The sequence below is a fragment of the Grammomys surdaster genome, unplaced genomic scaffold (genome assembly GCF_004785775.1).
Source record: "Grammomys surdaster isolate TR1022 unplaced genomic scaffold, NIH_TR_1.0 270, whole genome shotgun sequence".
NCBI classification, from domain to species: domain Eukaryota; kingdom Metazoa; phylum Chordata; class Mammalia; order Rodentia; family Muridae; genus Grammomys; species Grammomys surdaster.
The window spans coordinates 2,014,198-2,039,020 of NW_021604711.1; the positions used below are offsets into that span (position 1 = coordinate 2,014,198).

At 43.8% G+C, this 24,823-nt stretch overlaps 1 protein-coding gene across 1 annotated transcript; it reads right to left on the reverse strand.

Moving 5' to 3' along the window:
* Positions 1–24,813, reverse strand: Gid4 (GID complex subunit 4 homolog). The gene is given in 7 exon segments (XM_028776511.1): positions 1–3,238; positions 4,070–4,200; positions 6,161–6,262; positions 9,968–10,075; positions 17,792–17,851; positions 24,308–24,527; positions 24,529–24,813. Coding segments are annotated over 7 exon segments (930 nt in total). The 5' UTR covers positions 24,774–24,813; the 3' UTR covers positions 1–3,174.
* Between the last annotated feature and the right edge of the window lie 10 nt (positions 24,814–24,823).

Consider the following 24,823-nt stretch of genomic DNA (forward strand, 5'->3'; position numbering starts at 1 on the left):
CACTACTTAAATACCTTTATTATTTTTTTTTAAAATTATTTAGACATTGATAGCTCTGCAAAATAATTCTCCCATTGCAAATCTTCAAACCCTTTCCACAGGTCTTCCATAAAGAAACAAAATATTCATACTTTGCGCCCATTCAAATCTAATTTTTAAAAAACATTTAAGATTCAAAATCAAGTATTTTTCTTTCCCAGAACGTGTTAGTAATTTTAAACCACAATGTAACATACTTAATGGCATTTCTTTTTAAAAATTAGCTTATCAGTGACTATTTTATGAGGAAAAAAAATCCATTCAAGGCCTTAAAAGGAATATCAATTCCCTGCTTCTGAAAGCAAAAGACATTGAGAAACCCCTTTGTTCCACTGGAGTCTGACTCCAACACTGCTAACAGGGCCAGTATACCAACTGACTGTCTACTTATTAATATTAGGCATTGTCTACTTACTTTTGGACTGCAGCTGAAATGCTAGACAATCTTAAAGGAGATAGGTGGGTAGACGGGTAAACCAGGGAACGAGAAGGCCACAGCTGGCCACAGCAGTGGACCCTTCTGAGTGGAGGGTAAGAGAAGACCAGCCAGACTTCGAGTCCCTGCCTGGGAGCTGGCTTGTTGGAGTAAAGAACAGTAGGAAATTGCAGTCTGTACTTATCTTTCAATGTTAGATACAAGTGTCAAAGATATTGCACACAGTACCAGAGGCATGTAAACCACCGAATGCTGGGTAGCTGGAAAAAGAGCTACCAATGGAGACAAGTCCCCAGAGGTCCTCCAGGGACAGAAGAGGAAAAGAAGTCACTGTCCACCAGGTAGGAGTTACTAAGAAGTGGAACATGTTTATTCCTGCCTAGTGCTCAGGGGCAGACTTCTAATCAGCAAGTCTTCAGGTGGGTCTGAAGGCTGCTAAAGGCATCCTTCCCTTATCTTTCTAAGTAGTGCTAGAACACTTCCCTAGCTAAGAAAGAAAAAATAAAAAAGCAGGGTGTGGTGGCTCACATCTTTAATCCTCATACTCTCTGAGTAGTCAGGTGGATCTCAGTGAGTTCAAGGTCAGCCTGATCTACACAGTGAGCTCCAGGCCAGCCAGAGTTACATAGTGAGACCCTGACTACAAAGAGATCAAAAGAAACAAAGGGGGGGGGTTTAGGGAGAAATCCCTATGCTACAATCTGACCGGCCCAGTTTACAAGGGAAGCTGTTCACTGATGTGCTACTTGAGCTACATACAAGCCTCAGCACACAAGGGTTGAACAGCACAGAGGGAAGGACAGCCAGAGGAGCTTAGGGTGCTGCAGGGAAAAGCCAGCAGTTAGTCTTTCCACTTCCTTCACTCTTCAGTGTTGTCCCTCAGCTTAACTGAAGCGATGGTGTCCCTGATCAGAGCTGGCCATCTGATATTCAGTTGAATTTTGGTGTCAGATGAAGTTTAGGTTCACCTTAGACTGCCTCTTACTCCTGGGCTCAGGCTTCCCAGTAGCTGGGATTATAGGTGCACTGCCATACCCAGTTGCTTTTCAAGGGTAAGGCACCATTGATTCAGCCCTAACAATGGATGTGAATTATTTTCTTCTACCTAAGTCTTAGGATGATTTATTTTTATGGTTTCTGGGCCCCAACTTTACTGAATGGGTAAGTCTTGGGGCTGTGGATATCACAAGTACCTGCTGGTTCCTTTCCCCACGTCTGCTCTTTTAAGGCTCCCCAGATATTCAGTATTAGTAACATACAGCACAATATAAGGACAGCCAATCTGCTATCCCTTGGTGTTCCTTTTTTCCAGCACTGGGAATGGAAGCAAGGTTCTCATACGTGACAAGCTGGTGCTCGATCGGCTGCACGCCCAGCCTTGATGCTGCATTTATTTTAAAGCTTTTTCCTCGTGTTTGGACCTGTAAACCACCAGAATTCCCCAAAGTCCTGACCTATTGTGGACTACAACTGATGCCAACCTACTAAGCTTTTTAAACATTTAGAAAAACCAAACCAAACAAACCAAAACACTCCCCTCCCTCACACTTTGGCACATGAGCCTCGAGTTATTTGAGCCCATTTCTTCCTGCCCACACCATGCCAACATTTCAGTCATCCTTTCCGGAGATGGAGGCCCCCTCTGCCTTTGGAAAAGGTTGTCATGACACACTGATGTTTTTGATTAGCAAAAGGAGGAGGTGCAAACACTCAGCTGACCTGGAAACAGTTCTTGTGTTTAGCACTGTAATTTAAGCAATGCTGAAAACTTTTGTGCCAGGATGACTTGTTTTAAAACTGCTGGTTGATTAAATATACATATAGACATAGATATAAAAGTCACTAAGTCAACATTTGCTGTTTTCAATGTGAAAACGATAAAATGTAATTCGGAATAATTGTGCATTTGCCATAGGGTCCTTGTTAAAGGTACCATAAAAATAATAATTTTGTAATAGAAAACTCTTTTATTTTAGTATTGCCCTCAAGTTCAGAAGTTTGGAGCAAATGTACTCAGAAAGCAGTTTGGGATCTACTCCCACCAGGGATCTGGAAGCCTTAAATTTAGTGATCCCCAACAGCAGGCCCAGAAAACCCAACAGCCACGTGCTAGTCTTGCACTGTTAACACACAGGGCCCCACAAGACATCGACTGGAATCAAAGGTTGATGAGGCCCACCAAGGTCCCCATCTCATCTAATTGGTGGTAGATGCTGGGCCCAGACAACTCCTCACATAGAGCTCTGGGGCACAAGATGCTGGGCTCTGCCTTTCCTTGGGCTACCAAACAAGCAACTGGGGAAGGAGTAGGGCCTGGGTGGAGACCACTGAGCACCAAGGCTAAGGTGACCCAGGAGCTGACCTTCCACTTGGCTAGAGGCAGGACGAGGAAAGGTGGCATTTCAGTGATGCAGAAGTTAGCTGTGCAGGAAGGAAAGTGCATTTAAGGTTGCTCAGAAACAGATGTTGACCACAGTGCCACTGAGAGGAAGGAGGTGGGAGGTGGACAGCTCCCTCTGCCTGCCTGCAGGTTGGCCATGCTCCTTGGCTCCTGTAGGTTAACATTCATGCTTTCTGATGAAGTCTGCTCATGAAGAAACAGGAACACACCTCTCCTGGTTCTGGCAGGTACATAATTTCCTTGGCAAAGCTCTTGGTTGCCAAGTTCAGTTTTATTTGGCCACTGTTCTGAACCACTGTCACCGGAACTCATAGATGGGTGCACTGTGTTCAGGAACATGGGTCAGGTTGAGGGACTGATACCTGTAACAGAGGAGAGATAGAATAGAAGAGTTTTCTTAGGTATTCTGAACAAAGGAGGCTGGAGAACTCTACCTAGAGTCCCTGCCAATTATATTCAGATTGAGGTGCTAAACCACTTCCAGTTATATAAAGGTAAGGTCTCACTATGTTGTAGCTGTACCTGGCCTCAGACTCACTGTGATTCATCTGCATCTGCCTCCTGAGTGCTGGGGTTAAACATATGTGCCATCAAGCCTCAATTTTGCTAAATTTTTGTTTTCCTTTTATTTTGTGTGTGCATGCATGTGCTGTGTGTGTGTGTGTGTGTGTGTGTGTGTGTGTGTATACCATGTGTGTGCTTGATGCCTGTGGAGGATAAAAGAGGGCATAAGATCCTCTGGAACTGTGATGGTGGGAATCAAACCTAAGTCCTCAGAAAGAGCAGTAAGTGCTTTTAACTGCTGAGGTATCTCCCTAGACCACTCAATTTGTTACATTTTTAAAATGGGGTATCACTGTGTATTCCAGGCTGGTCCTGAACTCCTGGAACCACATGTTCCAGCCCCCCAAGTACCTGGAAATACAGCTGCACACCACTGTGTCTGGCTTTGCTAACTCATTTTACCTAACTAGTTCCCTCTGCTCCTTTTTTGTTGCTCCACCTGTACCTTGCCTAAGAACTGCTTTACAAAACAATTGTAATACAGTTCACAAAAACAGGTCTGTAATATGAGCTACCAGGGAGCAGGAGGCAGGATAATCACAAGTTCCTGGCCACTTCAACTCATAGTCACCACAGTAAACTATGTCTACAAACAACGTCTGAGGTAGCAGTGGCCACAAGGTCCTTACCATTCTGAACTCCGATGGTAGTAGTAGCCCTCTATGGAGGCTGCTGACTTCTGAAAGCAGATGTAATAGAAGCCAGCAAAGGAAGCACCGCTGATGTCTTTGATTGTGTGATCCGGGACTAGGAACTGCTCCTGCACACAGATATGGGACCAGTCAAGACCTTCCCTTTCAGTAAGACACGGGAGAGTTCTAAAGACTGCTAGAAACAAAACGAAATAAAAACAAAAGCCCCCAAACAAAACAAAAAAACTGTGACCACATGGTCCTATTCAACTGCTAGGTTTCTGCCTGGCTTGGGGGTTACTGCAGTATCCTACTGCGGTGAGCCCACAGAAACATAGCTCAGGATCTAACAGACCAATTAATACTGCTTTCCTGCCTACTTGCCTGCCCACCTACCTTTCGCAGACCATTGACAGAATAACCTAGAAAGAATAAATGTTCAGTTCTGGTTCCCCAGGAACTGTCACTGGGTTTTGATTACCTCTAATAATGAGGTAATCACATCTATTAGGGGCTCTGGTCATTGTGAGTTAAGAGTCCCCATGACACCTCACCAAAGTCACAGAAAGAGCACCATTTGTGCCACAAAGACAAGCCATCTGCCATCTAAACTGGCAACAAGCAGTGAAAGGCTACGTCCTTGTTCCTGTTCTCTGGGAGTTGGAGTCAGAAGCCCCAGAGCTTCAAGTGAACCAAAATTCCATGTGTGTTACTCTAAGAGAAATTGTCTGGAGACAAATCCACTGCTTTAACAAACTGTTTTTATTTACTTTTCAATGCTGGGATGAAACTCAGAACTTTGTGTATGCTAGACAAAAGCTCTACCACAAATATTCTCAATCCCTTCCCAGTTTTTTTGTTTTGTTTTGTTTTTTGTTTTTCAAGACAGGGTTTCTCTGTGTAGCCCTGGCTATCCTGGAACTCACTCTGTAGACTAGGCTGGCCTTGAACTCAGAGATCTGCCTGCCTCTGCCTCCCAAGTGCTGGAATTAAAGGTGTACGCCACCACTGCCTGGCTTGTTTTTTGTTTTTTGTTTAAAATGGACACTTTTCTGCCTTTTTCAACCTTCAAATATCATTTTAAAGTTTAATTTAGGGCTGAGGTCTAGCTTAGTAGTAGAACATTTGCCTAGTGTGTGCAAACCCTGAGTTACTTCCTCAGCACAGGGAAAAATAATATCAGAACAGGTGCTTTAAAAGGTTTGTTGGCATGTTTCCCACTGTGCAGTAGGCTGGGAAGGAGGTTCAGCAGGTGCTGGATAGCAGAGTGGGCTAATATACACTGGATGCAGAGGGGGTTAGAGTGGGAAGCTCACAGTGTGATATCCAGTGACTGTCTATTGAGGAAATGATAGCCCACAAAGCACAAACAGCAATCAAATGGCCACTTTAGCTGCCTCATCTTTATGAACACTGTAATATGTCATAGTCAAGTAGCTTTGTTTCTCCTCTATTTATCAGATAATGGAGACTGTAGGTGGGCAGGTGTTCCCAAAGTTCTTTCACAAACTTGCTACATGGTCTTGCATTCATGTGGTTGTAGACAGCATACTGACATAGCGAGAAGCATAGGACTCTCAGGCAAGGACCAATCCACCGAAACCCTAGAAGGAGCCAAAGGCTCATGCTCCATTCCTGATCCCCCGTTTCCTTAGCAGTGGGAAGCAGAAGCACTGGGTAGAGGATGTAGTTGGAGAGCAGTCATTCTGATGACATTTAAGCTCCTGGTAGGAACAGGATGCAGCGACGACTAAGTTCAAGCAAAGTTTCTCTGAGTCCCGAGAACACTTGATGACTCATCCTGGAGGCTCACAGGGTTCTCGGTGAAAAGAGAGGGTCCTGTCCAGCAGTGCCTGCTGGCATAAATATGCCTGCCACCCTAACAGCACGGGCAGTTTACTGAGGTGTGCTCTGCAGCCACCACACTGATGCTTACAAGTGTATAGGACTCTGTCATGAAGGCACTGTGATAAGCACCAGCACGGAGGGTCCCTGTGAGGAGGGCATAACCTGCAAGAGGAAGTGTTTGTGTATGCTCTAGAATCTGGCACATGGGAGTTTGGGGAGATGACCTAGGCAGAATCTTACCTTCCACCTCATGAAGACATAATCCCCATTTTTCAGTTCTTCATAATCAAAGTCATCTGAATTAAATGATTTTGCATACTGATAAAAAGCCAGAAACTTGCCCTAAAAACAACAGAAAGAAAAATCTTAGTGGTCCATACAAGGAAAGGTGGGCATCTGAGATCATGAAATCTGGAGAGGGCAGCTAGGTGGACAAAGCACTACTTGATTGTGTGCCCAGTAAACACAGCCAGTGGATAAGATCTAAAGGGTGAGAATGGGCACAGTTCTAGAATACCCTATCAGAACACAGAAAGTAAAATGGATTAGTGGGATTTCTGCAAAGAAATACAAGAGTGGCGCTGGGCACGGTGGCACACACCTTTAATCTCAAAACTCGGGAAGCAGAGACCTCTGTGAGTTTAAGGCCTATCTTATCTACATAGTTCCAGGACAGCTAGAATTACATAATGAGACCCTATCTCAAACACAACAAAACAAAAATACAGAGGGGCAAGGGCAGTCAAGGTGAGTCCCAGCACTGGGAAGGCTGGAGACAGGAGAATCAGTAGCACAGTATTATGTTCAGCTACACAGGGGATTCAAAGCCAGCCTAGACTACATATCTTAAAAAACAAAATGGTGCTGAACAAGATAGTATGTACCTTTTCTTTTTTCTTTTTTTGGTTTTTCAAGTCAGGGTTTCTCTGTGTAGCCCTAGATGACCTGGGACTCAGAGAACTGCCTGCCTCTGCCTCCCAAGTGCTGGATTAAAGTCATGTACCACTAGTATGTACTTTTAATTCTAATATTCTTGGGAGGCAGAGTCAGGAGGATCCTTGAGTTTAAGATTAGCTTGGCCTACATAGCAAGTTCTAGACCAGCCAGGTCCTGTCTTACCTAAACAAAAGGACTGAGGAGATGGCTCAGTTAGTAAAGTGCCAGCTCTGTAAGCACGAGGACCTTGAGTTCACATCAAAGCCAAGCAGGGTGTGTGGACACTTACAATGCTAGAGTTGCTCTCATTTAGAGAGAGACTGCCTCAAAAAACATGCAGAACTATAGAGGAAGATAACTGGTATCGGTCTCTGGCTCTATGTACATGCATACCCATACCCTCCCACACAGAAACCCACACACTATTTTTTTTATATGTGCAGATAAAAGGAATAGGACTAGAGAGTTGATTCAGTGGTTAAGGAAACTTTTGCTCTTGCAGAGGATCCAGGTTTGGTTCCCAGCACCCACACACATAACAGGCAAAACACTCAGACACATAAAATAATAAATCTAAAAGAAAACAAAACAAAAAACAAAGAACCAACCAAACAAAAACAAAGAATCGTCATTGGGGACACTTTGTAACAGCATGTCCAGAGCTAGGTGTGATAGCAGACATATATAATTGCAGTACACGGGAGGCTGAGACAGGAGCATCCCAAGTTCAAGGACTGCCTAGACAACAAATTGAAAGAGTGAGTGCCTGACCAACTGAGAAAAGTGGATATAGAAAAGCTGGTTCTTACGGTTAGACATCAGGCTTGTGCCAGATATTCAGGGAGCAACTGGGAAGGGCTAATATATGCATAACCTAAAACAAAACAAAACACCCAAAAAACCAGGTGTGGTAGCACATCTCTTTAATTCCATCACTCAGGGGGCAGAGACAGGAGGATTTCTGTGAGTTTGAGGCCAGCCTAGTCTGCAGTGTGCATTCCAAGACAGTCAGGGGTACACAGAGAGAACCTGTCTCAAAAAAACCAACCACCCATATAACCAACCAGAAAACCAAACAAACCACCACCACCACCACCAACAACAATGGGGTTTTATTTTTGTAAAAAGACCAAATCAAACCAAACCAAAATATTTAATCCAAACCAAGAAGTCCCCTAAAAGTCTGTAGTCAACTCTTGGTCCAGGCAGTGGACAGATTCCAGGATGCTGTACAGACACCAAAATCCCCAGATACTGTATCCCTCAGATAATATGACTGATGTGTATGTGACCTGTACACATTATACTTCTATATACTCTCAACTGTCTCTAAGAAACTGGAATGCAGTGGAGATGCTCGTCAACAACTGTACTGTACTGTACTGTGCAGAAAAAAGTGAAGTGGAAATAAAAATAAAAATAAAAATAAATAGCTTGTATAGCTGAGTAGAGACACATTTTCTTTTTTAAAGGTAAGGTCTTATAGAATAGCCCTGTCTGGTCTGGAACTCGCTATGTAGACCAGATTGGCTTCAAACTCACATTGATCTGCTGGCTTCTGCCTCTGGGTGTTGTGATTAAAAGCGTATGTTACCACTCCTGGCAATATTGTTTTTAAGTTCTATTTTATGTGTATAGGTGTTTTACCTGCATGTATGTATGTGCACCATGTGTGTGCCAAGGAGGCCAGAAGATGTGTCACAGCCCCTGCAACTGGAGTTACAGACAGTTGTAAGCTGCCACATGGTGCTGGGAACCGAACCTGAGTCCTTTGGAAGAGCAGTAAGTGCCCTTAACTGCTGAGCCATCTCCTCAGTCTGAGACAGAATATTTTTTTACTAGCATTTTCTTGTACTGCAAAGGAGAATCAATGAGTTACTTTCCCCAAACATTTTCAATCTACAATCAGTTGAATATACAAAATGCAAACTCAGATACAAAAGGTTCCAAAAGAGGGTCAAATGAAGTTTGTATCTTCCTTAGTGCTAGGCATTGTCATCATACATTTTTTCTAATATTTTAAAATAAGTACATACTTTGTAAAAATAAATAAATAAAAGGCCAACAGTAAAAGTTCAGTATGCACAGAAATCAAAGTACTAAAATATAGTTTGATATGTTAAGTCATAAATATTATCATAAGGACATAAAGCATATGGAACCCTGACTTGATGACTACAACCCCAGCTTTAAGTGTCACTAACAGGTAAATCTGAGGGTACAATAGCATGTCTAACTCTGGACTACAACAGGAAAGTGATAGCACTGGTAGTTATCCCACACCATAAACTTAAGGTAAACATAGCAAGAGCTTATCTCAACCCAAAACCCAGCTGAGCACGGTGGCACACTTCTGTTATGCAGCACTTGGGAGGGGGAGGCAAGAGAATCACTGAGATTTTCAAGCCAATCCAGGTTACAAAGAAAGATCCTATCAACAAACAAACAAACAAACAATAACACACACACTCCTGCCCACCCCACAATGTCTGACTAAGTCAAAGGCTGATATGATAGGACAAAAACCAACAATTTGAAGATATAAGACTTGGGTAAAGACCAAAACATACACCAGGGAAAAGACCCGAGGGCAGTAACTCTGAGTTATTTTGACATACTCACCACTGGGGATAAAGACACTGCACATGTGAGCACTAAGGACTGGGAATCTGAACTTCTCAGGAGTGTCTGGATGAAGTAGGTTAGGCCTGCCTTGAATCTACTAGGATGAACAGAAAGATGCAATGCACTCTGCCCTTGCTTGGGGTTCATGAACCACAGCTTCACTGCAGGCCGTCTAGACATGAAGGGCAACTGCTACCTGCTCCATGAGGTTCCACCATACAGAGCTGACTAGAAAGGAACCGTAGATAACAGACATGCAGAATAGGGCAGATTGCCTGAGTTCTAACAGCCACACAAAGCTGTGAGAAACTGAAGGATTGTTCTTATTACCTGATATTTAAGAAAAGGATTGGTAGACCTGGGATAACTGTGGCTTGTGTAGGAATAGGTTCTCACTAACTCCTGCTGGGGACAAGGCCCTGGGTCCAGGCCTGCCAGATCTTTAGACATCTTCTACTGCCCAGGGCAGAGCACAGCCTTACTCACCCAGTGTTTCCGATCCACGTCTTCATCTGCGTCCCACTTCCGAGTTAAGAAAGGGTGTTTTTTGCTTATTATTTCTCCTTCAAAGAAGGTTGTAAGGGTCGGATATTCCTACAGCAAAAGCAATAAGACATTAAACATGCATTTCTGGTTGTTTATTTGTAGTATGCCTAGATCTAAACCCAGAGCTCCACAAATGCTGAGTGATTTCCCTCCCACTAAGCTACAGAGACACTGAATGAGCATTTTACCTTGGTCCTGCTAATGGAGCCTAGGACCTCAGGCTTCCCAAAGATGTGCTTGCTCTCTTGCTTCCTGCCTATTTTCACCTCTCCAAGATAACCAATCTTGCTATACTTTCTAATGCTTTGTCAAGATCAATACACCAAAAATCACTATTAGATCCACTGATCTGCCAACAGGCTATGGACATAAACCTGAATTTAGCTGCTTAGCTAGTGAAGGGGCTCTGGGGCTTTGGAGACTTTGCCAGAGCAAAGAACTTCTCTTTGACCTCACTGGCTATGTTCTGGTCTCTTATAAAAGAATTTGGGTGTTGTCTACTACAAGTAAACTCTGAATTCTCTACAGTCAAAGCAGAGCATAACTTATGCTGTTTTCTGGAGTGTACTGAAAAAAAGGCTCCAGAGTTGGTACCCAGAGCTGAAGGTCCCTTGACCTTGGGCCAACCCTTCACGGATCCTCAAATCCCTGACCCTCATTTATACCTTCTTCTTCCTCTTTTTTTTTGGTTTGAGACAGGGTGTTACTATGTTTCCTTGGCAGGCCGTGGACTCACAGAGATGGACATGTCTCTACCTCCCAAGTGTTAGAATTAAAGGCATATGCCACCGTACCTGGCTTTCTATCTATTATTGAAGTTTCCAGGACTAGAAACACCTTTGGAAGAAATATATCAGATATGCTAGAAAAACATTCAATTCTGTCACATGGATTAAGAATAATTTATATAAGGAAAAATATGCAAATCATGTGTACAATGCAAAATCACAACCATTCATAAATGTGCCATCTCAAAAGTTGAGCTGCTATAGTTGTTAAGATAAAAAAAGGTGAGAGTGGAGAGGCAGCCCAGCAGTTGAGCACATGCTGCTCCATCAGAGGTCCAGGTTCCACTGGCAGCATCCACATGGTGCTGTATGTAACTCCAGTCCTGGGGGGGATCTGTGCTTTCTTCTGGCCTTGTAAGCATCAGGTACACATGTAGTACACAGACATATATGTAGGAAAAACACCCATATAGTTTGAATAAAAAATTAAAATAATAGATAACCATCTTGATAGTTTTTTCACTTCTCTAATTGCAAAGATCCTCTTGAACAACACTGCATAGACCTGTGACTCAGAGAATACACTGAAGTGGCCCTGCTGTGATGCTACTGTCAACGTGTGCTTTTATTATTAATTTGCAGTCCTGCATGTACTCCAGGGTCTGGTGTGCACAGTAGACTAGTGTTCTATCACTGAGCCACACCCAGAGTCTGTTCTTTCTCTTTTGTGTGTGTGTGTGCATGTGCACGTGCATGGGTGTGGAGGCTGGAGGCTGACATCGGGTGTCCACCTTTATAGCTCTTGACCGTTGCTTTTGAGATGGGGCTCAGCAGCTGGTAGACGGGCTGGCAGTGAGTCCCAGGGATCTGTTAGTTTCCATCTTGGCTGGACTAGGGTCACAGACATGTATGATCATGACACAGGTGGTGGGGATCTGAATTCAAGTCCTTAGCAGGCATTTTACCTACAGAACCATCTACCCAGCTCCACACCCATCCTATTTCATTTCTTTTCCTTTTTTTTTTTTTTTTTTGAGACAGGGTTTCTCTGTGTAGCCCTGGCTGTCCTGGAACTCACTCAGTAGACCAGGCTGGCCTCGAACTCAGAAATCCGCCTGCCTCTGCCTCCCAAGTGCTGGGGTTAAAGGTGTGCACCACCACTGTCTAGCTGCCCATTTAATTTCTTTTTTTTTTTTTTAAGATTTATTTATTATATATGAATACACTGTAGCTGTCTTCAGACACACCAGAAGAGGGCATCAGATCTTATTACAGATGGTTGTGAGCCACCATGTGGTTGCTGGGATTTGAACTCAGGACCTCTGGAAGTGCAGTCAGTGCTCTTAACCACTGAGCCATCTCTCCAGCCCGCCCACTTAATTTCTTAACAGTGAACTTAAAAATACACAAATCTAACATCCTCCAAAACCTTAAACTCCTACACTAACAGTGCTGGGTTGGGTTTCTCATACAGGTATGTATATAACAGACTGAAGAAATGAGATGGGAGATTTTCCTAAATGGAAATCTAATCAAAGTTAAAAACTACACTAGTCCATCTTTGTCAAGGACTATATAAGCCAAAAAGTCCATAGAATATTTTATTTTAAAGGTTACATACCTCTTTTTTTTTTAACATAAAGGTTTTATTTATTTTATATATGTGAGTACACCGTCACTGTCCTCCAACACACCATAAGAGGGCATCAGATGGCATTGCTGTGGCTGTGAGCCACCATGTGAGACTGCATTGCTGTGACTGTGAGCCACCATGTGAGACTGCATTGCTGTGACTGTGAGCCACCATGTGAGACTGCATTGCTGTGGCTGTGAGCCACCATGTGGCTGCTGGGAATTGAACACATAGTCAGTGCTCTCTCTTAACCACCGAGTCATCTCTCCAGCCCCAGTTACGCGCCTCTTACGACTGTTTATATTTTGTTTGTATGGGTGTCACATGTATGCCTGGTACCTGCAGAGGCCAGAACAGGATGCCAGATATCAAACCCCAGTCCTCGGAAGGTAAGCTAGTGCTCTTACTCATTGAGCCATCTCTCTAGCATCTTCCATATGATTTTATTTATTTTATTCATTTTTGAGACAGGGCCTTATTGTGTAGCTCTAGCTGGCCGAGAACTTACCAGTCTGGAATTGAACTCAAAGAGAATTGCTTGCCTCTGCCTCTCGGGGGCTGAGATTAAAAGTGTGCACCACCATATCTGACCATGTATTTTAAACAGGAAGTTAAGGTTATATTGTTTCTGAATTTTGAGCTTTAATATCATTTCAGAACCTCCACCTGTCTTAGTTATTATTCTAATGCAACAGTACTGAAGGTCATGGGGTCAAACAGTTCTAACAACTAAGATATCTTAACGGGCCAGTTGACTAGCAACTGGGAGTCCTTTAAAGGGCCAGGGACACTACAATTCTGTGCTGACTTCTTAAACACTTTAGGAAGCATGTGAAGGTAACTATAACACATTTCCCAAAATACCATAAATGACAATGAATTGGATTCATCTTGGTCAGAAGTCATCAAGAAGATTCATTATTTCTTGGGAAAGGCATAGGAACCCTGAGGATTTGTCTATAGAGCCAAATTTAGGATAACTTAGAGAAACAAAATAAGAAAAAACAAAGCAAAACAGAACAAAGCAAAATTCACACACATAGTCACTCACTCACTTACAGGCAGAAACAACACCAGAGGGAGGTTATTAGAAGGAGGAGATGGGCCGGGCAGTGGTGGCGCATGCCTTTAATCCCAGCACTTGGGAGGCAGAGGCAGGCGGATTTCTGAGTTCGGGCCAGCCTGGTCTACAGAGTGAGTTCCAGGACAGCCAGGGATACACAGAGAAACTCTGTCTCGAAAAACCAAAAAAAAAAAAAAAAAAAAAAAAGAAGGAGGAGATGGGGAGGGAGACCAGGCAGGTGTAGGCCGTGGCCTCTGAACGCCTTCATCATCAGCCCTCCTCTCGATTCTAGGCTAACCCCAAACAGTCCCATGATGAGTGCCTCAGGCAGAAGTGTCTTCTCAGGGATTATATTATTTTGCCCAATAGGTCAACAAGTACTGAGTTAAGAGTGACATACACTTTGCTCAGGAATTTGGCTGGTGTGGTTTGTATCTTTGCTTCCAACCTCAGCCTGACTTATGGGTGAGTAAAGGGCCTCCCCACAACCTCCCCTTCAAAGCTGGGCTCCCAGACACCCTCCCTGCTATTGGTTCCTAATGATGGTGCTCAGAAATGCAAAGATAACACAATTTAGCATAATTTCATTCCTATTCTTTACAAATCTGATTGCTTCAGTTCAAAATAGCACCTAAACATTAAAGCTGTGCTTTGCTAGTGAATGGGGCAAATAATCTTAAATTTAACTTTTAACACTCCACACTACATACACAAAACTTCAACTATTATAAATAAAACAAATCACTTATGTAGTTTAATCCAAATAAACTATATATCTGATATTTTATTATTATCATTACTTTGCTTTTTCAAGACAGGGTTTCTCTGCATAGGCCTGGCTGTCCTGGAACTCGCTCTACAGATTAAGCTAGCTGTAAACTCTCAGAGATCCACCTGCCTCTGCTTTCCAAGTGCTGGGATTAAAAGTGTAAACCACCACCCCCTGGCTATTATTTTATTGTTTGATAGACAGTCTCTTTGTGTAGTCCTGAGTAGCATAGAAGAATCAAGACCAGGCTAGCCTGGAACTCAAGAGATCCACTTCTACTTCCAGATACAACTGATACTTTAATAGTTATGAGAAAGCATAAACAAACAACTAATACAGGTATAAAACTCAACCAACTTATTACAGCTCTCTGAACAGGTTAGTTATGGCTACGGCATAACAGACTCACAATTTGATAAGTTATCAGTTGCATATCTGTGTGACTACACCAAAAGCTCATAATGATTACACACTTGATCCAGATGTGGAGCTGCATGCCTGTCATCCTAGTGGCTCAGGCATCCAGAGCAGAAGGACCATGAGCTTGAAGCTAGTCTGGGCTCCTATAGTGCATTCTACATAAGACAGGGCTACAGAATAACGTCTGCTTCAAACACAAGAGAGACCTGTACTTTAAAAGGATGAAATACATGGTGTGTTAAGTGTCACTATAAAGCTATAACATGTTACTAAAGAAGAATCTCACTGGGCAGTGGGGTGGCGCACACCTTTAATCCAGCACTTGGGAGGCAGAGGCAGGCAGATTTCTGAGTTTGAGGCCAGCCTGGTCTACAGAGTGAGTTCCAGGACAGCCAGGGCTACACAGAGAAACCCTGTCTCAAAAAACCAAAAAAAAAAAAAAAAAAAAAAGAGGGAGAAAGAAAGAAAGAAAGAAGGAAGAATCTCAGGCATTCTGTAGTCTACTCTAGCCTTAAGCATCTCAGGCCATAGATGCTTAGTTCCTTTACTAAGTTCCCCACAGAAGCATGACAGTGTTGTACTTGGGCAGACTACTTTGGGAGGACATGGGTCTATAAGGCCCCTTTTCGTACAGATCTGAGATTTGCCAGGAAAGATGCATCCCTGTGGGCTGGTCCCAGTGCAAAGCCATGCTAACACCCTGCCTGGGCAAAGAGCTTCATCAGGGAAACTTGCTCTAGGAAGAGCTCTGAGCTGTCAGCATTTCTGCATACTGTTCCCAGATTTCTAGGGCTTCTTGCCTTTTCTTAGCAGTTTGCTACAACTCAAGTGATTGGCTTTGGAGTCACTGCTATAATGTTCTAAAATAGTACACATTTTGTTAGTTTCTGGCTGCTTTATGAGCTTTATTTATTTATTTATTTATTTATTTACTTATTTATTTTCATTTCCTTAAAACAAGAATTTCTTTGTGTAGCCCTGGCTGTCCTGGAACTCACTATTTAGACTAGGCTGGCTTCAAACTCATAAAGATCCACCTGCCTCTGTATCCCAAGTGCTGGGATTAAAGGGGTGTGTCACTACTGCCCAAACTGAGCATATTGCTTTACTACATGTTTTCTCTTAGGGCAAATCACAGCAGAGCTCCCTCCCCCACTCTTTTTTTTTTTTTCACTATCACTTTCTGTCCTCTGATGGGTTATGTTTTCAGAGATGGGGAAGATACTTTCTGTGTCAATAATAAACTTCCTAGGGAATCCTTATCCCAGCCTCTAGCAGATAAGCAGAAGACTGTGGGGCATCAGAACAGCACTCCACATTTGAGGCACATTATTTACAACTTATTCTAACAATGCTCCCCACTTGGACAAGTTATCTGCTGAAGTAGAGAGAGGTTTTTCACTCTCTTTTAAGCAGAAGCTAAAAGAGAGACTTGAGAAACTAAAGATCACAAATCCAGAAAAGGGCTGAGTGAGGTTTACAGGCTCTGCTCAACCCAGCCCAGTCCTGCCGGACATTCAGGACTACATGAAGCAATAAACGCCATGAGAAGCTGCAACAGGGTTGTGCCCAGCCACTCCTGGTAGGGAACACAGTGCCAGTTAGCGTCCTTTTTCTTTCTGTTTAGCCACTAATGGAAAGAAGGGAGGCTTTTCTCTACCTTCTAAGCCTCAGAAGCCTTGAGGATTAGAAAGCTGGATGAGAGGACAGAGTGCTTTGATTTTAGTTGTCAGGCTGAAAACCACACTCTTCCTTTTCACTGTTCCAATGAACCACAAAATTTACTTATTTACTTACTTGGTTTTGAGACAGGATTTCTCCATGTAGCCCTGGCTGTCCTGGAACTCACTCTGTAAAGCAGGTAGATCTCAAAAAGAGATCTGCCTGCCTCTACCTCCCTAGGATTAAAGGCATGTGCTACCACAACCAGCTAAACCATAAGACATAACTTCAAAAACCTTCACTCATCTCTTAAAGACTGCTAAATTCATGGTAAAGGCAGAGGTTATTCATGTTTGTCTTTATTTATGGGCAGGTGTATGTATGCCAGAAGCATGAATTTATCTACAGATTTTAGAAGAGGGTTTTGGATTCCACGGAGCTGGAGTTAACAGTGGTTGTGAACTGTCTAATGTGGGTTCTGGGAAGAAAGTCTGGGTCATCTGCAAATGCTTTTAACTGCTGAACTATCTCTTTGGTCTTTTTTTTTTTCCACCAAGATTTTTGTGTCTGTGAGAGTGTGTACAGAGTTTTGTGTAGGTTTGTGTGCTTGTATGAAAAAAGAGGATATCCGGCATTCTTTTCTATTACTTTCTACATATTTCTTTGAGACAAGGTTACCTCCTGAACCTGAAGTTGGTGTTTTCGTGGCTAGGCAGGAAGCCATCAAGTTCCAGTCATCCTTTAGTCTCTGTCTAAGTTGGAGGTGAGTTTATAAAGGTGCACTGAAGGGCTGGAGAGATGGCTCAGTGGTTATGTAACATTGACTGTTCTTCCAGAGGTCCTGCATTTAAGTCCCACCACCTATATGGTAGCTCACAACCATGTATAACTGTGTCTGTATCTGTAGTTCCATGGGACCTGATGCCCTCTCCTGGTGTGCAAATGTACATGCAAACAACACACACACACACATACACACACACACACACCTTTTTTAAAAAGTAGTGCACTGATGCCAGCTTATTGTGTGAGTGCTATGATTTGATATCTAGTTTGCAAGCACTTTTAACTGCTGAGTCACCTCTCTAGCCCATATAATATTTCTTAAAAAGGGATTAACACTGCCAGACACGGTAGCACATAGTTATAATCTTAGCATTCCAGAGGATGGGACAGGTAACCCGAGTTTGAGGCCAACCTAGGCTTTTCTGACTCAAAGATCAATGATAAAATGACGAATCAATCATGCTGTGATTTGTGTGGGCAGTGGGTGTAGCTCAGTGGTTGAGTGCATGCTGATCTTCATTTCCTCCACACTGAGGACCAAAGGGAAAAAACTGTGTGTACATCTGCAAATGGACAATCAAAACTGCAGTATTACGGTCCACACAATCAAAAGAATTAAACAGTGGGGTTGCAGTACTGGACTCTCCGAGCTGCTGAGCAAACCACCCACTTTCCTATTCCAGATCTGTCAGGAAGCACTTACCTCTGTAAGGCCTTTAATCTTCAGGTACCCACAAAGGTAAGAGTTCCCAGTGTCCACGTGCTGTAAAGAAAAGACAGTGTTTACAAAATGAGTGCTTCTGAAATCCTGTAAGGCCAGTGGTCAGCAAGCACCCTGTACAATCCAAGCCTCAGCCACCTTTGAAAATTATCTCAGGGGTTAGAAAAATAACTCAGTTGTTAAGAGCATTTGCTGCTTTTCCAGAAGATCCACGTTTATTTGCCAGGACCCAAATCAGGCGGCTCATAACCATTTGAACCTCTAGTCCCAGGGCATACATCACCTTTTGACCTTCATGGGTATGTGCATTTATGTGCACATTCCCATATGCAGACATACATACACATAATTAAAAATAATAAAAACATAAGTCTTAAAAAAATATTATTCCAGGTCTCCCTCACTCCCTTTGGCCAGATATTTCAAGCTGTGCCTTCTGGACTGCCTGTTCCTTCATTTTCTGTACATTTCTCTCTCATTTGCAGATTGTGCACTGTTACACACAGTGCCCTTGCCACTTGTATTCCTAGAGCCATCTCTAACCCTAAGTGTCTTCTAGATCATTTCTATTTCTCTGATACTCAACGACTGGCTTGGGAGAGCTTTTCCTGCCCTCTTGTTGACCCTAAGCATCATCTTAAATTATTTCTTTATGAAACGAGCAGAACATTTGAGAATAACATTTTATGAAGAGTTAGAAGGAACTTTAATTATGAACCCAAATGCCACCTAAAGTTTTGTGAATGGTTTGGCCTATTTCATAAAGACTTTTTTTTTTCTCCCAAAGACAGGGTATTATCATATAGTTCTGACTGACTGTCCTTAAACTCACAGAAATCCACCTGCCTCTGCCTCTCTAGTGCTGGCTTAGACTTTTGGGCTTTTTGTGTTTTAATATATATGAGTGTTTTGCCCACATCTATGTCTCTGTACCACATGTATGCTTGATGCCTGTGGAAACCCAGAAGACATTAGGTCCCCTAGAAATGCAATTAAATATGGTTGTGAGCTGTAATATGTGTTGGGAATCAAACCTATAGTGTCTGGAAGCAAAGCAGGGCTCTTAGCTGCTGAGTCATTTCTGTAGCCCCTGGACTTTGAGCCCAAGACAGGTGGAAGAGACACAAGAGATCTTAAGGCTTTCAGCCACAGGTCATTGATCATTTAGACACTGTCAGATGCCTACTCAACAACCAACTTTTTTTTTTTTTTTTGTAAATAATGCTAGCAGAACCTGGATTTTGTTCTGGCACCTACTCTGTTTATCAGACCTGGCCATTTTTAGTGGTATGGACCCCTATCACCTGTGAGCCATACCTGTACGAGTGAGTAACTCCAATCTGGCCAATAAGAATACAAGTGCTTCTGAAGGAGCACTAATGTTTGAATGGGCATATGTGGAACAAGAGTCTCTTCCTTTCTCTCATGGTGGGAATAACAAGAAGCAGCATTCAGTCTCAGGAGACTGAATACCAAGAGACCAGCAGGAGAAATAGACCGGGAAATGCTGAGGATGGCAGATCAGAAAGACAGACTGAACCAACCCAACACAGGACCTGAAGCCATGTGCAAATATCAGACAGAAGATCATTTATTGATCCTGTATGCTTCTTTCTGTTATTCTTTCTTTCTTTCTTCTCCCCCCCCCCCCCCGGCCAAAGGCCTAACAGCTCAGGCAGGGTTTCAGCATTCATGACTTAAGAATAACTCTAATTATGATAAAACTCTGAAATTGCCTATTAACTTCCGAAAGCAAAACAAAATACAGAGATACTTGGAACACATGTGTTAAGTGAGGTTTCCAAGAAACTAAAAAAGTTTTATGGCACCTATCAAATTTTAAGAAAAGATTTTATTCTTTTTAATTACGTCCATATGTGAGTGTGTGCACATGAAAGAGGCCAGAGTGTCACAGCCTCCTGAAGCTGTAGTTACAAGTTGTGAGCTGCCTGATGGGTGCTGGGAACTTGGGTCCTCTACAAGAGCAGTATGTGCTCTTAACTGCTGAACCATCTCTCTCAGGCCCACCTATCAGGTTTTCATCTCTAACATAAATCAAATATTAAGGCAACCCTTAAGAACCTATTTAGCCAGGCGATGTCAGCACCAAAACAATGAGGTTCCAATGAAGCCAAAAGGTTGTCACATCTTGGTACTGGCATCATAGGTAATCCATACAAAAACTGCCAAAGAATTTCAGCATCTTCACTTGCTGGCCTTACCACTGGAACTAGGTAATACAGATGGTTCACGCTCACATGGTTCAGAAAAGTTTTTTTTTATTAAAGGCCACTCTGAGCCTGAAATTTCACTTTTGTGGTTCTTATAGAACTCAATACAGTTAGTGGTCTTCAGAGCTAAAGGCTGTATCAGATGGAAGAACTATTTGCTAATAAGATTAAAAACTGAAGTACACGTTGTTTCACATTTGCATGCTTAACAACCAGAGTTGCTATCTGGCCTCCATTCAACCACATCCTTCCCATTCTTCCCAAATTGATCTTATGATGGGTGAACTAAAATCATCCTACATACACACAGCTCTCACCAATGAAGGGGCCAGCATCTCAATGTGAAAGGTAACAAGGCAAATGTTTAGCAAGGAGGCCTCTTAGCACAGCTGTGTCTAACAGCCGCTCTTTTAAAATATTCCTTTCACAGGGTCCTGGGCTTCACACGACTGGTGACTTATGAGGTGGCATAGAGGGGAATAGTCATAGAGCAGGGGAAAAGATTTTTTTAGAAACTTGCATATATTTTCAGTAATTGTTATACTAGAATTTCAGAATAAAAGATGATATGTGAGTTGCAACTCCCAAAAGGGTCACGTATCAGGTATCCTGAATATCAGGTATTTACAATTCATAACAGTAGCAAAATTACAGTTATGAAGTAGCAACAAAATAATTTTATGGTTGGGAGGTCACCACAATATGAGGAACTGTATTGAAGGGTCACAACAATAGAAAGGTTGAGAACCAGTGTTCTAGGGGTTGGTGAGATGACTCAGTTGTTAAAGTGCTTGCTATGCAAGTATGAGAAGCTGCATTTGGACTTCTAGTATACAACAAAGCCAGGTGAGGTGGGGCACACCTTTAACCCTAGTGCTGGGGAGGCTGAGACAGATCAGTCCGTGGAATTCCCTCACAGTTAGTCTAGCCAACCAGTGAGTTCAGGTTCAGTAGGGACCCCTGTCTCAAAAATACGGTAGAAAGCAACAGAGGAAGGCACCTAATATAGACTTCTGATCTCCAGGTGTATAAGCACACATGCACTCACAGGCACATGTACTCAGCCCACTGTTCTGAAAGTACAGGAAAAGATATACAGCATCTTTTGAGACATTTCTATTAAGACCATGAGATACCATTTCATACCCACCGAGATGACAATAATCGAAAGAGCTTGTGAAGATGTAAAGAAGTTGGAGCCCTCCTATGTTGTCAGAGGAAATATAAAATGGTATAGCCACCTTTAAAACCACTGGTAGTTTGCTAAAGTATTAAACCTAGAGATACTATAAACCCTAGCAATTCTATCTGTAGGTTATCTATATTTACTCAAGAGAAACAAAAACAAGCACATACAAACTTGCATACAACTGAGCTGGTGGTACATACATATAGTCTTAGTACCTGGGACAGCGAAAGTGGGAAGGTCACTTGGAGTTAGGGGTTCAAAGCTAACCTAGGCAATATACAGAGATGCACATCTCAAAAACAAAAACCTGTATATGAATGATTGCAACAGCATTAGTGATAACAGCCCCAAAGTAGAAATAACTTAAAAGACTATCAACTGATCAATGGCTAAACAAGATATAGGTAATGTTTACAAAGAGCAACAACAGAAAGTAATGAAGTACTGACATGTGCTGAGACATGGATGAGCCCTGAATATATGCTGTGCAAAGAAGTAGGTCACGAAAGGAAAACTATGTGACCCTACTTATACAGCATGTGCAGAACAGGTAAAAGGTGAATCTAGGTTTTTTGATTTTGAGAAAGGGTCTTACTCTGTAGCCTAGATTCTGGCCTCAGGTTCTGAATTTTGGAATTATAAGTGAATACTACCAAACCTGGTCTCAGAATAGGTAAGTCTGCAGGAAAAGATTAGCCTAGGATTGGTAAGTCTGATGGCTAAGGTGTACAAGGATTTCTTTTTGGGGCTATAAAAATGTTCGAAAATCAGGTGATAGGTGTACAACTTTGTGAATATCCTAAAAACCATTAAGGGTACACCTTGAATAGGTAAACAGTATGGTGTATGGAACAGATCTTAATAAAAGTACTTAGGAAGAACAAGCAGGTGTACTTTCATTGATTTGACTTCAGAGTCCGTCTTTAACTGCCACATTAGTCTGCCTCCTAAAAACAGTTTAAGTCAAACAAACAAGAAAAGCAGGAAAAAAGTTGAATTATAAAAGACAGAACTATTCTTAGATGGTTGAGTCTAGAAAAGACCAGTTAACATAACAGTTTTTATTCCCCCCACCTGATCCCAATAACAAGCTCACTCATTGGCCAGGATGTAAGGGAGCATTCTGTGGCCTGACCACCAACTATTCCCACCACTAGGCATTCCACATAAGGTGTGAGCTACCTGACACCTATCAACCATGCCTCTAACTCAATCACTATTTGCACTGATTCACAAGGCCCCTGACAAGGCAGGGAACAACAGACAAATGACAGGAACAGACTTCCCTTTGACACCTAGTTGCTCTGGCAGCTATTAACCTATTATATAAGGAGTCAGCAAATGGGCATAAATTCAGGGTCATTCCAAACATGATCCATGCAGGGACCTCACTTCCAGAATTCTATGATTAATTGAATGAAAAGGAAAAAGCTTAACTTTTTCATACTATATCATCACGTCTTAAGGAGGAATAAAATGATTATCACAGTAGGTGACAAAACTTGATATAGCTCAGCCACAGCTTTCCAGTGGCAATACCACAGTTCATGACAGAGCTTCATGGAAAACAAATTACATTTCAGAGTATGGTTTTCCCAATCAAAAAGCTGAGAGAACTATTCCCACAAATGGTAAGAAAGAAAAGTGCTGATGAGTATGCTGCAGTTAGAAAGGAGAGACACTCCGTGTCTTTGGAGTGGGAGATCTATTTGCTCAAAAAAACTCGAGATGGGAAATTAGAACAAAGGGTGGTGGATGGTGTAGATGTTCACTATACATCTCCCTGAGGACCTGGGGCAGCACACACCTCTAAACCTCTGGAAGGGCTTTCAAGGAACTAGACTTGGAGAACTACTTAGGAGGAGGCATTAGGAAAATGCACACAAGGTGGGACGGGGGAATAGGTCTTCAGGCAGGCAGTTTAATACCTAGAGAGAACAGTATTGTGGAGAGTGGAGATGAAAGAGAAATATCTACTTCCACCAATCTCCTTCAGTTGGGAAAAGCTTCAAGGGAGAGAGAAAAGAGGTGGAGTTGAAGAAGCAGATGAAGAGCAGATGAAGCTGAAGTTTCAACGTTGTTCAGGGACTGGCAGCCACCAGCCAGTACTCAGATATCCAGGTCAAATAGGGGGAGGAAAGTGGACACAAAACAAAACTGGGTTAGATTTCCCAGTACTTGGGCATCTGAGGCTGGGAGGAAACTCTGGAGCCATGTAGATAAAAATCAGCAACACTACAGGCAGCAATAGCCACTAGCTAGACCAAGGTGCGAGGTCTGAGGAGAGGCCGGCGGATCGCCAGGGCTGGGAAGTAGCCACAGCACAGGGTAGGGTAAGAAGCCTGAGGCAAGAAGCATAGTGTAGCAGCAGATGACTGTGAACCGACTGACGCTGCGTTTTGGTACTGGAAGGCCTCAGGAGACAAGGTCTTAACACTAAGTGGTGCAACTGGAGATATTTGGGTGTGAGTACTTGGTCTTTGAGGAGCCTCAACCTTTGTGGGTTGTCTCAGCCAATGGAGGGGGGAGGTTGCCCACCTCGCCCGTCAGCAGTGGGCAGATTGAATTCTCCTAAGGAGCAAGGTCCCTGGCACTGAGGATGGAGTTGGGGTCAGAAGAAAAGCTTCATTCTGGGAGAATATAACACTGGCCGCTACCGAGAGATACTGAGTTTAGGGCAGCCAATGGAGAGTTTTTCAGGATCCGACAGGGACTGGTGGGAGGGCTGGCCGGTGTAGGGAGAACAGGACTTGGGAAGAACGGACCCAGGCTAAAGGACGGCTAGTCATGGGGGTGCTTCCGGATCCCAAGCGGGCGAGTCAAAGGCTCCAAGTGTGGGACAGTCTTCGGGGTCTGTCGGAGGCTGGCCGCTACAGGCTCTGAGTCTAGGGGTAGGTTAGGGGTAGGGTTCGAGAGTGTGACATCAGCTGGGCAGGTCCCGGTGGGAGGCGCCGGGTGCAGGAGGCCCCGGCAGTGCGGGCCTGGTCCGCAGCTGAGGGCTCGAGGAGCCCAGGGCAGGCCCGGCCCGTGAGCGCCGCGAGGAGGCCCTCGGGCCCGGCCTTGCCGCCTGGCGCTCACCTGCAGCACCACCTCTACGTCGTACGAGTTCCCCTTGCTCTTCTGGTGGCCACGGAACTTGGAGCCGCTGTAGAGCAAGCTGGTGGCCACGCCGGGCTGCTGGGTGTTGATGGGCGGCGGCGGGATGAGTGAGGCCGCAGATGTGGCTGAGGCACCCGCCGGCGGGGGACACTCGGTGCGGACCGGCATCGCGGGGTCCCCCGGAGCCAGGGCTGGGGGAGGGGGAAGGAACCGCCGCCGCCGCGCGGGAGCCGAAGCTGCGGGGAGGGCGGACCCGGGCGCGCACGCGCGGGGGAGGGGCTGGGGAACCACCCGCCCGCTGCCGGCAGACCGAGCGCTCGTGTCGCCACCTGGACCCCGAGACCTGCAAGCAGGGCCTCCCTGTCCTGAGCTGGGTTCCCTTCCCACTTGCCCTCACGGGCACACACAAACACACACACACGCGCGCACACACACACTCACTCATACACACACACTCACACACACACACACACACACGCGCACACACACACTCAC